The 12350-nt window shown below is 38.9% G+C and overlaps 1 protein-coding gene across 1 annotated transcript; it reads right to left on the reverse strand.

Moving 5' to 3' along the window:
- Positions 1–8189: 8189 nt before the first annotated feature.
- Positions 8190–10099, reverse strand: ptges (prostaglandin E synthase). The gene is made up of 3 exons (XM_087792675.1): positions 9818–10099; positions 9673–9755; positions 8190–8843 (listed from the first exon to the last, which is right to left on the reverse strand). The coding sequence occupies exons 1-3, from the start codon at positions 9923–9925 to the stop codon at positions 8594–8596; spliced, it is 441 nt and encodes a 146-aa protein (XP_087648801.1). The 5' UTR covers positions 9926–10099; the 3' UTR covers positions 8190–8593.
- Between the last annotated feature and the right edge of the window lie 2251 nt (positions 10100–12350).

A 12350-nucleotide genomic window follows, 5' to 3' on the forward strand; every position in this document is an offset into this window, starting at 1 on the left:
AGGTAGTCTTTGCTCGATTCTAGCATTTTGACTACTAAACATGACACATTGATGTTACAAACTTTCTTCACTCCTGTTTTAATAGAAGCATTTCTACGGGCTTCTTCAAACTGGAGCAGAGGAGGAACAACCCATTTTCAACAGTGTCTTCATAGCAAGGGATGATGACGTCACGGGTTTTGTGAACTACATCCACAACAAAATTAATGAATAAATTATTAGCAGTCTGTCGCCATGGAGTGCTCCTTTTTGCCCTCAACATGTACAGAGGAGAGATCGTTGCCTATCCCTTTTACCTGCAAAAAGAAAACTGCTCCTAAAATGCTCTGAAGACCCTTCAAAGCCTCACCAGTCCGGCCCTATGGTGTATCTTAAAATAATATGAGGAGCTGTACATGGAGTAGTTCTGTTCTTCACTTGCTAAAACAAAACAAAAGTTTTTTTTGCATGGAAGTGACCTGCAAGAACTGACCAGAACTCCAGTCCTGCTTGACATGAAACCATTCTCTCTGTGGTTCATGCCAAAGCCCATGACTTCAAATTTGAAGAAAGCAAAGTGAACACAAACTTAAACCTACAGAACATCCCATCATGTAAATGATCTAAAATGCAATTATATGTTCTTTTCTAAGTAAGATTGAGTGCTGCATATCAGACAGGTGCTGGACTAACCATCGGAGGAGGAAGAGGTCAATTCCTTCCTCTCTTGAATAGCAGTGACAACCAAGCACATGTCAAAAGCAGGTGAGGTGGTTACATCATACACACTTTGGTACGAATAGTCATGTTTGGTAATAATGATAAATACATTTCTGTGGCTTTTGGCCATGAGTAGAATCAGTAAAAAGGTTTTCTGGGTTCTGTTGCTGGAAACACTTGGTTGTGCCCGTCAAGGTGGTAGATACACCAGACCGTATGAATGATCAAAATCATACGACTTTATTTAACGTATGTTGTAAAACAATGTTTCCCAGGTTCTGTTGACTTCCGGACAAAGAGAAGAGGATTCGACATTGTTATGGCAGTAAGGAGACGGCAGGAAGAGAAAGATTCTTCTGAAAGAGATGAACCAAAACTGGAAGTCCATGTCAAGTCTTTGCGATTCCTGAAAGAGTTGTCTCGCATGGCAGCGTAACAGCAAGGTAAGAGTTTATTTAGCAAGTGAAGGACAGAACTGCTCCATGTACAGCTCCCCATTCTTATTGTCTTATTCTTTTAAGATACACTATGGGGCCTAACTGGTGAGGCTTTGAAGGATCTTCAGAGCATTTTAAGAGCAGGAGAAAAGCAGCATGACGTCACTCGAACCATGACTCGGACCAGAAACTACTAGTTTCAAGTTTTAGCTGAGGATGAGACCATCAACGTCGTGCAGATTGACTCTGATGGTTAACGATTGTTTGATATGAAACCTGTAATTAAGCAAAATTTGATGTATGTAATTTTGAATAATGCTCCCATAGTATTCATCCTCTGTGCAGGTAACGTGTTGTAAAAATGACCATTGACTATTTAGAAGTTGTAAAAAACTCTCTGTTTATCCTAGTTTAGGGGTGGGCAATTATAATTCTTCAAGGGCCACATTCAATTCTTTGGATGTTGTTAGGGGCCGTAAGGCAAAAAGAAAGATGAGAAAATCCCTAAAAAAAAAAAGGACATTCATCATTAGGCCATGACTTTTATTAAGCTAAATAAGACGCAATTTTATTCTTGTATATATGAGTTTTTTTCAAATCAATTCTTCAACTAACTTTAAAAAATATTTTGAGGGATTAATATATACTCAAATATTACACAAAAAATAGAGGGGAAAAGTAAATAAATAATGTTTTGTGAAACTGTAAATGAATAATAAATACAAAATATACTTTTTAATGCATTAGAAAAATGTATACATGATCATACTTTGACATTACGAGGGCCACATAAATACAGTCAAAGGGCCGCATGTCCTAGTTTGAGATCGACATAGAGTTCAACATGAACAATTTTCAGGCAAAGCAGCTTTACTTTTCTTTTGTTACATAAGAAAGTAAACTTAAGACAAACAAACAGAACCAATGACATTAGCCAAACAATAATAATGATATTCAAAACAATATCAATATTTACCTAACACATCCAAAAAGTAATTAGGATTAAGCATAAGCTCGTCTAAACATACCCCTTCTCCACTACTCAATTATTACCATCGACACCCAAAGTACATCAACAAATACGAACATAAACAAAAAAACATTCAGCAAAACACAGTGGAGATACTTAAGAAATAAGTAGAGATAAACCACTGCTTTCTCAAAATCAATTAATTCAATTAATTAATATGGGCAACTTTTTTTCTACCTACCTCAGATCTAATATTTGAATATGTTATTCTAGACTCTATTTTGAGATGAATTGTGGGGATTTGATGTTTCTATGAACTTTCTGTGCCTCAAAACACCATTGGAAACAAAGAGAAATCTGGACGTTGACGCTCCATAACTCAGCCATTATTGTTTTAAATGATCTGAAACTTGTTGTTCTTCAGATTTTATCAATACACAATTGTTTATAAGGGCGTTTCTCTAGGCGCTTCCTGAAGCTACATCCGGTTTGGAAAGGGCTATCATTATTCTATTGTATTTTGTTAATAGTGTTAAATTTCTAATTTTGTAAATAATTTGTATATTTTTAAGATCGTTTTTTATTTTATTTTGTATTATCTCTTTTATTATTTCTTTTTTTCCTTGCACTTTATTTTTTTCAACTGTGCTGTTGTAAAAGTGTGTTTCCCCTTTGGGGATGAATAAAGATTTTCTATTCTATTCTATTCTATCATTATGGTTCCAACATGATATGATTTTAGAGCTTTCAGGGGTTCCACACACCAGGTTCCCCAAGTCTGAGGGACAAAGAGGTCAAATAAGAGCAAAAGCTTTCTGGCTCCTGTTTATGCTCTGAGGCCCCTGGAGGTCTGAATATTAGAGTGCGTGTCCACACTGAACTAGATATCAAACATGTAAAGCTTTAGGAATCGCTGACCTATTTACCTATTTTGGTTATTGTGGCCTGTTGGACATGAAAGTGTCCCTGTGAAGCTAGAAAGATGAATGGTTTAATTTACAGAGTCTGATGGTCCCCTAGTATTCATGTAACAAGGTCGAATAAGAACAAAAGAGCAACAATCATGAAAAATGCTATGCTATGCTATGTTATGCAATACACGTTATTGATTACTAAATTATAATTATATATGCACTCATATTTTTATCAAAAACTTCATACTAATATTATGATGAGAATGAAGCAGCTCAATGCGGCGCAGTCTAGACATGGTAATCTGGTCCTTTCACATGCATCAAGCAACATTATCATAACATTGGAACACATCTCATCACCACCTGCTCCATGAACTTTTTATTTCTCTCCCGGAGCCCCAGGGATCCACCTCCAGAGATGCTGCTGATCCAGGGATCCACCTCCAGAGCTGTTGCTGATCCAGGGATCCACCTCCAGAGCTGCTGCTGATCCAGGATCTTCACCACGTCATCAGATCCCGAGTTCTCTCCAGCACCCCCATGGACCCTCCTACACTCTCCTCTTTTCTCTCACTATATCCTCCCTCACTCCTCTCCTTATCCATCTACCCCCACATCCTTCCTCCCAGCCGGTCAAAGCGGCAGGACGTCAACAATGAGTCGGGTTCCGCTCGAGGTTTCTGCCTTCTAAAAGGAAGTTTTTCCTCGCCATTGCTCACTGTACAGCTCATTGTACAGTGTTTTGTTCCTTCTCTTTGTTGAATTGCTGGGATCTATTTTTCCTTAATCAACTGTAGTCTTATTTCAACTGTATAGTGTCTTGAGATAACTTTGTTATGATAAGACACTTTAAATAAAATTGAATTGAATTGAATTGAATTGAATTGAATTGAACTGATTCATTCACATTAATGTCTTGAATTGTTGTCCTATTCACATGCAACCTCTCATGTGAGTCACCTTCATCTCAACAATCGTACATTATCACCGTGTCTGATTCATGGTCATTTTGTGCTAATAATGATACAGAAAGACATGACTTTAACGATCATTCTAGATAATCACAATTATTTCCCTATATCTTGCTCGACACATACGGAAAAGCCCTCAGAGCTGCTGCTGTGAGATCCAGGCGTTTTTTCTGCGGCGTCTTTCTTCCACAACAAGAAGACCAAGGGCTGACAATGCCAGTCGCTTCATTTTTGTGTCGTTATCCAACTTTTTTATTTTTATCTTTCCTTCAACGGGTGAAAACACAGACCGTTCTCAACTAGTTTCAAAGAATTTCCGGTGTTCACTTCTTTCTGACGTCACGTGCTGTAGCGTCACCTGCAGCGGCACATGCACAGAATGTACACTTTTGCCGACAATCTCTTTGGTGTACAAGCAAGGCTTGTTTTCTAGGGACGGGGCCAGACTACGTCAGACCACACAGGACTGCCCGACGGCGTCAGACGCCCGACAGTCGGCGTAGTGTGCCTAGGCCATTAGAGTCAATCTGCACGACGTTAATGGTCTCATCTTCAGCGAAGACTTGCGTGTAGTAGTTTGTGGTCCGAGTCATGGTTCGAGTGATGTCATGCTGCCTTGCTCCTTCTCCTAAAATGCTCTGAAGACCCTTCAAAGCCTCACCAGTCCGTCCCTATGGTGTATCTTAAAAGAATATGAGGAGTACATGGAGTAGTTCTGTTCTTCATAAACTCTTACCTTGCTGTGACGCTGCCATGTGAGACAACTCTTTCAGGGAATCACAATGACTTGACATGGACTTCCTGTGTTAATTAATCTCTTTCAAAATAATCTTTCTCTTCCTGCCGTCTCTTTACTGCCATAACAACGTCGAATCCTCTTCTCTTTGTCCGCAGAGTCAACAGAACCTGGGAAACATTGTTGTACAACATATGTTTTTAAAATATGTTTTTAACATGTATTATATATGATTTTGATCATTTTAAGATTATGATCATTTTTATCTTAAAATCTATTATAAAAGATTCTTTAGTCTGGTGTACCTACCAGCTTGACGGGCACGACCAAGTGTTTCCAACAACAGAACCCAGAAAACCTTTTTTCTAATTCCTGCCCCATGGCAATAAGCGTCAGTGAGTCAGTCTGTCCTACCACAGAAATGTATTTATCATTATTACCAAACATGACTATTCGTACCAAAGTGTGTACGATGTAACCATCTCACCTGCTTTTGACATGTGTTTGGTGGTCACTGCTATTCCAGCAATTTTAGATCATTTACATGATGGGATGTTCTGTAGGTTTACGTTTGTGTTCACTTTGCTTTCTTTTAAGTCATGGGCTTTGGCATGAACCACAGAGAGAATGGTTTCATGTCAAGCAGGTCTGGAGTTCTGGTCAGTTCTTGCAGGTCACTTCCATGCAAAACAAAAAACAAAAAAACAAACTAGTGTTTCTTTTGCATCTGAACCACAGAGAGAAAGGTTTCATGTCATGCAGGAAAGAAGCACTCTATGGCGACAGACTGCTAGTTCCAATCCCTCCTCATCCAGCTTGCTTGCTGATTCTATTGGAGGTCTCTCTGGCTGCAGACCAAAATTATGATGTTTAGATTATGATCACTTTTAAATATGAATTAAGATTTTCATTACATTAATTAATTTAATTTTGCTGTCGATGTAGTTCACGAAACCTGTGACATCATCATCCTTTGCTATGAAGACACCGTCGAAAATGGTTTGTTCCTCTTCTGCTCCAGTTTGAAGAAGCCCGATCCGAAGGTCCTGGAGTTTCTACCACGTAGTCGATGTTTTCTAGTTCAAAGTTTGCTGGAGTTCTTTCTAGAAATGCTTCTATTAAATCAGTAGTGAAAAAAATTTGTAAGATCAATGTGTCATAATTAGTATTCAAAATGCTTCATTCAGACAAAGTATAAAAGTACGACAGCCTCAAGAGCAAAGACCACCTCTGTCTGGTCATGTTCTGCGACAGGTGCATTTGTGTAGTAGAACTGTAATAGACTGTAATAGAAACAAATGAATGTTGTGCTCAGCAGGCTGCTAGGAAATGGATTTCAACAGTAATAACTGACTACACCAGCAAGTATATCAGTGGCGGGCCGTCAGGGCCAGCAAGGCCTTCTCTGCTGGTCTAAACATAATCATAAAATAATTTAATTTTTTAATTAAAAAAAATAAAATAAATAAAGTTAGAATTATAATTTAAAAAATGTTTTATTATTTATTTTTCATAAATATGTAGTAAATTATTCCTCATAGTCCTTTCTCTTCATTTCATTTCTTTCCTCTTGCTTGCGAAAGTTTTCTTTGTTATTTTTCTTTGATCTATGTTCTTTATCTTTATCTTTAGACTTAGATTGTATGGTCTGTTCTTTCTCTTTATTTCTCTTTGTTCTTGTTCTTATTTTATTTTGATTATTTTTCATTAAAAATTGCTGTATTTGCTGTGGATAATTTGGAAAAAAACAATTTCCCGGAGGAGACCTCCTGAGGGATCAATAAAGTTCTACCTAACCTAACCTAACCTAACTAGCACATTGGCTCTCTTTGATAAAGCCAGGGCCAGCAGAAGAGAAATTTAAAGGACAAAACATCCAATAATACATTAATACCTGATCAAAAGGCTTGAAGCTTGACCCGTGACACTGTTCAGCATCAGCTGGTTGTCCTCACTCAAAAAAACAAGCCACGACAGGGTGTCTTCAAGCCACACAACCCTCATCCAGCGAGCCTTGACGACACAGCTGAAGCACACACAAATTCTGAAGAAAAGATAAGAAAATAGAGACTCAAAAAGCTGTATTTCTATTGGGCATACTGCCTACATGTAGACTGGCCTGTGGTTGCTCCAGATTATGAATGACAATACATCAGGTCAAGGTTCTGCTAAGCCCGTCCAGTGCAAGAGCTACATTAGCATGGAAAGTTGGGTGTTCAAATTTCTAATGAGGACAAACAAGTTCCAACCAGTCCAGATCACATTACTAACCGTTGGGCTACGAGAATATTATATATAAACCATTTTCAACACTGCTGTGTCCATCTGTTACCTTTATCTATACAACCTGAGTAGTGTCATTTGTCATCAAAATTTAGGATGTTTGCTGCAGTATATGTGTCAACATTTGTGAGAAAAACAAACAAATCTGTGATGTGACAACACAGGAGCTGAATTATATTTTCAAACAGAGTAACCTCTGACATATGGAGGACAATACTGGTCCTAAATCATCCAGGTTTGTTGTATTTACAGAGCCAATTTGTCACTTTGTACAGCCCCACACACATACGTGATCTGAGCTAAGCAAGCTGGAGGGCAAGGAAACAGAGTGGATTTTTACAGCACTGTAAAATATCAGCTACTCAACTGCATTCCAACTCCGGTCTGTAAGAAAAAGTAACAGCATGTGTTTCCCATTGCCCTGGAGGAAGGCAGGTTTGGGCAACTACACCGCTGAGAGACACACACACACAGACAGACACACCCCTGTCGGTGGCATGTCATGGGTTTTACGTTTCACTCCAGATCATATGTTTTTTTTGTGAACACTGGTTTAGTCAAATAACTGGATTAGTCTCCTCAAACCCTCCCACGCTCACCGGGGGCTTTTGTTGTCTCCTGTAATCATGCCTGTAAGTCCCAGTTTAGTCATCACTTGTAGGAAAAACACCACGACTAGGGAAAGGAAATGGGATGAGACTTCCCATAAAAGATTCAAGGTCTCTCTAATGTTTTCTAGAGTCGTGTTTCGCAGTACTTAAGCCACTATTGAGATGTATGCAAACACTGTCTCTGACACACTGTTGGGCAATTTGGTGGTCATGTGGGTCTCCTAGTTTAAGTTTTTTGGTGAAGAGCACCATTTAAAAAGTAGGGTTATACTGCACGAGTCATTGAACATTCAAATGAAACCAAGGATAACGGAAAGACACAGACAAAGATACATATTATTGCAGTTATAGTGAGACTGACTTGATTTGATGTCAACCTGTAGAGAGACAAACCAGGGTGTGAGGGTAAGTGGCCCCCTTTACCAGGCCTCTCAAAATTGGACAGTGAGAACACATAACAAATTACATAACTCGAACAGGAATGTTGGATCTTTGCTGCACACTTTTATCTCTATCACAAAAACAAAAGTAGAGTTTTGAGAAATAAAATACCAGACGCAGTTTTGACTAATAAATTATTATTTAATACACTTTTTTAACATAAAATCCATCCAGGGTGGAATCAGAGACAGGAAAACCATCATGAGTGTTCATATGTCTTCACCACTTGTTTGTCGACCTTACCGACAAATGTTAACACAACACACAGAGCGACCACACGGGGGGACACATGGCTGTGGCAGAACCACATAAATGTGGGTTTCTGCTTGTGTGAAAACACAGAGGTGAAATAGTGCGTTGAAATGTTCCACTCAAAGCTGGTCCAAGTAAAAAACCAGCACCAACCTTCATATACAAACACATTTGGAGATGTGGACTTCAAATAACTTCCTGAATCACATTTGAATGATTGAATAAAATACTGTAGGATTCCTTGTATTGCACTTCCACAGTCCTCTTCTATTCAAATCTTTATGCAAACGAGCAGACCGCCATCAATATCTGTAACGCCATGGAAACACAAGGTATCTGGGCGACAGTGTAGGCCAAAGAGCGAGTGGGTGCAGGCAAGGCCAGCAGGTAAGCAGCACTGTGCAGAACCCTGGCCATGAAGAAGACCAGGAAGTGTAAGCGTGCTGTAAACGGTGAGGGACTGATCATGGAGTAGATGGCACCGACAAACAGGAAGGGAAGGATGTTTTCCAAATCGTTAACATGAGCCCTGCAGAAAAGAAATAAAATATAGGAAATGTTTTGAGGGGGGAAAACTTAGAAGTCAGATCTGAGAAGTTTTAAATTTTCCTTTGCTGCTTGTTGTCTTTTATTGGTGAATTTGTCTGAACTCTTTTTAAGGGAATAAATTAATGAGTTTGTGTTGACAAAGTGCAAATAACCTAAGCCAGCTGGGCACATGCAAAAATGACTTTGCACCTCTCTTTTGTGTCAATGTGTGTGTACGTTAATTCATTTTATTTGATTTATCTGAAGGAATTTTCATGTATAAATGTTTTACAGAGACACTGTGTAGACAAATCATTTTTGTCTTACACGGAGAGAAACGGTGCTAAATTCAAATACCTCTCAGAAGTCATCATGCTTCAATACAAGGATAATTCCATATCTCAACGAACATCTTTTTGCCATCGCTTGCTGTGCAAAATGTAGCTAAATCTTTTCTTTAACTGTTTAATTTTGTCACTTGTGTTTTCGGGTTGTTTTGCCAACTAGTAACTACTTTCCAGTTTACACAACAAATTTCTAAATTAAAAAGGTACATCTTAGAAATGTGAAACGTTTACTTCCCAAAGAAGCGAAAGAAGAAAATTTAGAAAATTAAAAAGAAGCATCATAAATAACGTTTATTAGTCTGTATTACCTGAATATAATTATAAGAATAAAAGCTTCTTACGTTTCAAATTAATATTTGTGGTCACTTTATGGTGCATATACATATTGATCAAGCTATGTCAATGACTGGCTGCAGTAAGATACATCTTAATGTTTTGAGTTTGAGGATTACAAAAATAAAAGCATGCCAATGCGTTTCTTACCTTCGACATCTCTCCACATACGGATCATCTCTTTGAAACTGTAAACCTCCGTGTCTGAGTGCGTCTTCGGGATTCGCAAAAGCCTTTAAGATAAACATTTCATATAAGGTGATTCATATTATAAACTGGTTTTTAAAACGCCTACCTTTTTCCGCAAGCGGACTTGTCCAGTTATAATCGCAATAAAGTACATTTTTAAAACCAGAAGGACTGCATAAAAAGCAAAACAGGAGAAAATCTCGTTTCTTATCATGGCGTGTGTAATATCTTAAAGTGAGAATCGATGGAGGAGTTGAGGCGAGGAGGCAGCAAGTCCAGATGGTGGAGTGATATGATCGAGTTGCTGAAAGTGAGAGTTGAAGCGGCGAGACGGGCTTTAAGTAGTTATTTCTCCACCCACTCCACATCACCACGATGACGGACAGGGAGAGGAGACAGCGAATGGTCCATTCATAATTCTTCTTTCCCCAGGATATATGACTGGAAGAATGTGTCAGCGTACAGGAAAGACTTCCCCCAGGCGCAGGAAATTAGAGAAAGTGAAAATCTAGTTCGAAAATAGCGATCAAAATAAGCAAGTAAGTAAAAAAGTAATTAATGAAAAGAAATGTGAATTAGAAAACGCAAAAGTATAGCTTATTTTACTTTTGTAATCGCTTATTATTTGAACATGTCGGTTTTGCGGTAAAAAAAAAAAGAAAAATGTATTTGGGGTTTGTGATAAATGTTGACTCAGGAGTGTGTGTTCTGTATGGACTGTGACTCTTTATTGCTAAATATTCGACTTTCCATTACTTTTCCCCCTCACTTAATACAACAGGGTTTACTCAAAATTACACAATTCATTCGCTATCGTCATGATTCACGTCACGAGCAGATCATGTTTGCCAGTCGAACCAAATCATCTTTTTAATCTAAATCTCAAATCAAATCGAATAAATCCCGTTTTATTCATCAAAAGCATTTTTTCTGTTGGTCCTAATTTTAACTTTTGGTTTTTGCATATAAGGAATTATTAATTGTAATACACAGTTAAAATTAATTATTTAAAAAAGTCAAGACAAGATAAACAAAGATAAAGAGAGATAAACACAGCAGCCCCAAGAAAAATTTGCATGATTTGGCTCGTGTCTATGTTTGTCAGTTGGAACTGTCTAAATTAAACCGTCGGGATTGTCCAGGTTCTACGAATGTCGTGAAGCCACCACTTCATGATGCTAGCCCCCTTACTGGGTCCTCTGCCGTGTAAACACGCAAAAGCGGGGCAAAGCTCGACGTCCTGAAAAAGTGGGAAAGTACTTTTTGTAATCCTACACAATCCGGCCTTTCTTTAAAAAAACAACAACAACACAAACCATCTCTGGAGCCCCCTCGTGCAGCCAGCCCAGCCACTCTTGGGTCAGTTCAACTAGAGTTAATGTGTTCTTGAATGGCTTCCAAATGAACCCCAGAGTGTCAAGACGGTTCAACTCTGTGTAAACACTTGCCTGCTACTGACTCGGTTCTGACATCGCCGATCTTCCTGTGGCGAGCCGCGGTGCTATACCACGACCTTTATGGGAAGGTCGCTACACCCAGCTGGGTGGTGAGTTGAATGGGTTTTCTCAGAGACCAGCATCGAGGATTAGGACGTAGCACTAAGTAGAACTACTCTCAAGTGAATGGTTACTGTCTTGTAAAAACTTCTAGTCCTCTTGCCTTGTAAAAACTTTGTGGTGATTATTTGTTTTTGTTATTATTTTACCTTGTGGTTTTGTGTGGTTCGTATTTATGTTTTCTGTGTGTCTGGTGTCACAGAGATACACAAGTTGCTATGACCAGGGTCTTCAGGGTTTGGAGAAGGACGACCAGTAGCGGAGGCCTGTCGGTATGTTAAGGGAAAACATGCTTTTGGTGGAAGTGTACAGTCTTAAGAAGATGGAAGCATTTCTGTCTATTTACAGTCTGTTACAGCTGCCAGGCATGTAAATATTTACAGAAACTGAGAAGGTTCTCTCAGTCAATCTGTGCTTAAACCATCCTCAAATCTTTTGGGCTCTGTCCTATGAGTGTGTGTGAATGGTTGTATGGCTCTATGTGACCCGCGACAGACACCTTCTGTGTGTGAGCGCCCTCTTCCTCAAAACTGATATTTAGACTGTAACACAGTGAGAAAGTCATTTTTTCACTGCAGGGCGTGTAACCTTGAGATGATCTATGTGTGCATCAGGACTCTTAGGTAGTTTTTGTCTTACCTCAATGCCGAAGATTTGCCCTTCGCAAAGACAGACTGGTGTGTTACCTCCAGGTCCTAGCCTTGTCTCAGCTGTGCTCAACTCAGTACACACTGGGAATGAAATCAAATCCAGATGTTTTGAATTTGGATTAAGATTTCGTGACAATATCTGTAAGTATTATCACATCTATCTATCCCAAATGTTTTTTGTTACCTCTAGCCATGACTCTTCTCTAACTGTTTTGGATATGAAAAAAAACCGCAAAACACAGACAAATTAAAGACCAGACGACTTAATCTTTGAACCAGTCAAGAGTTGTTACACACATCAGGTTGAGGCGTCATCAGTGTAGAACTCCACTTTTGTGCAACTGCAGTGGCGCTTGTAACCCAATGTGGGGAAATTAGATTCTCACACTCATAGTTATGAGGCAGAATACAAGCGAAACACTCACTCGCATGT

This window comes from Callionymus lyra, chromosome 5, assembly GCF_982586985.1.
Source record: "Callionymus lyra chromosome 5, fCalLyr1.hap1.1, whole genome shotgun sequence".
In the NCBI taxonomy this organism is placed as follows: domain Eukaryota; kingdom Metazoa; phylum Chordata; class Actinopteri; order Syngnathiformes; family Callionymidae; genus Callionymus; species Callionymus lyra.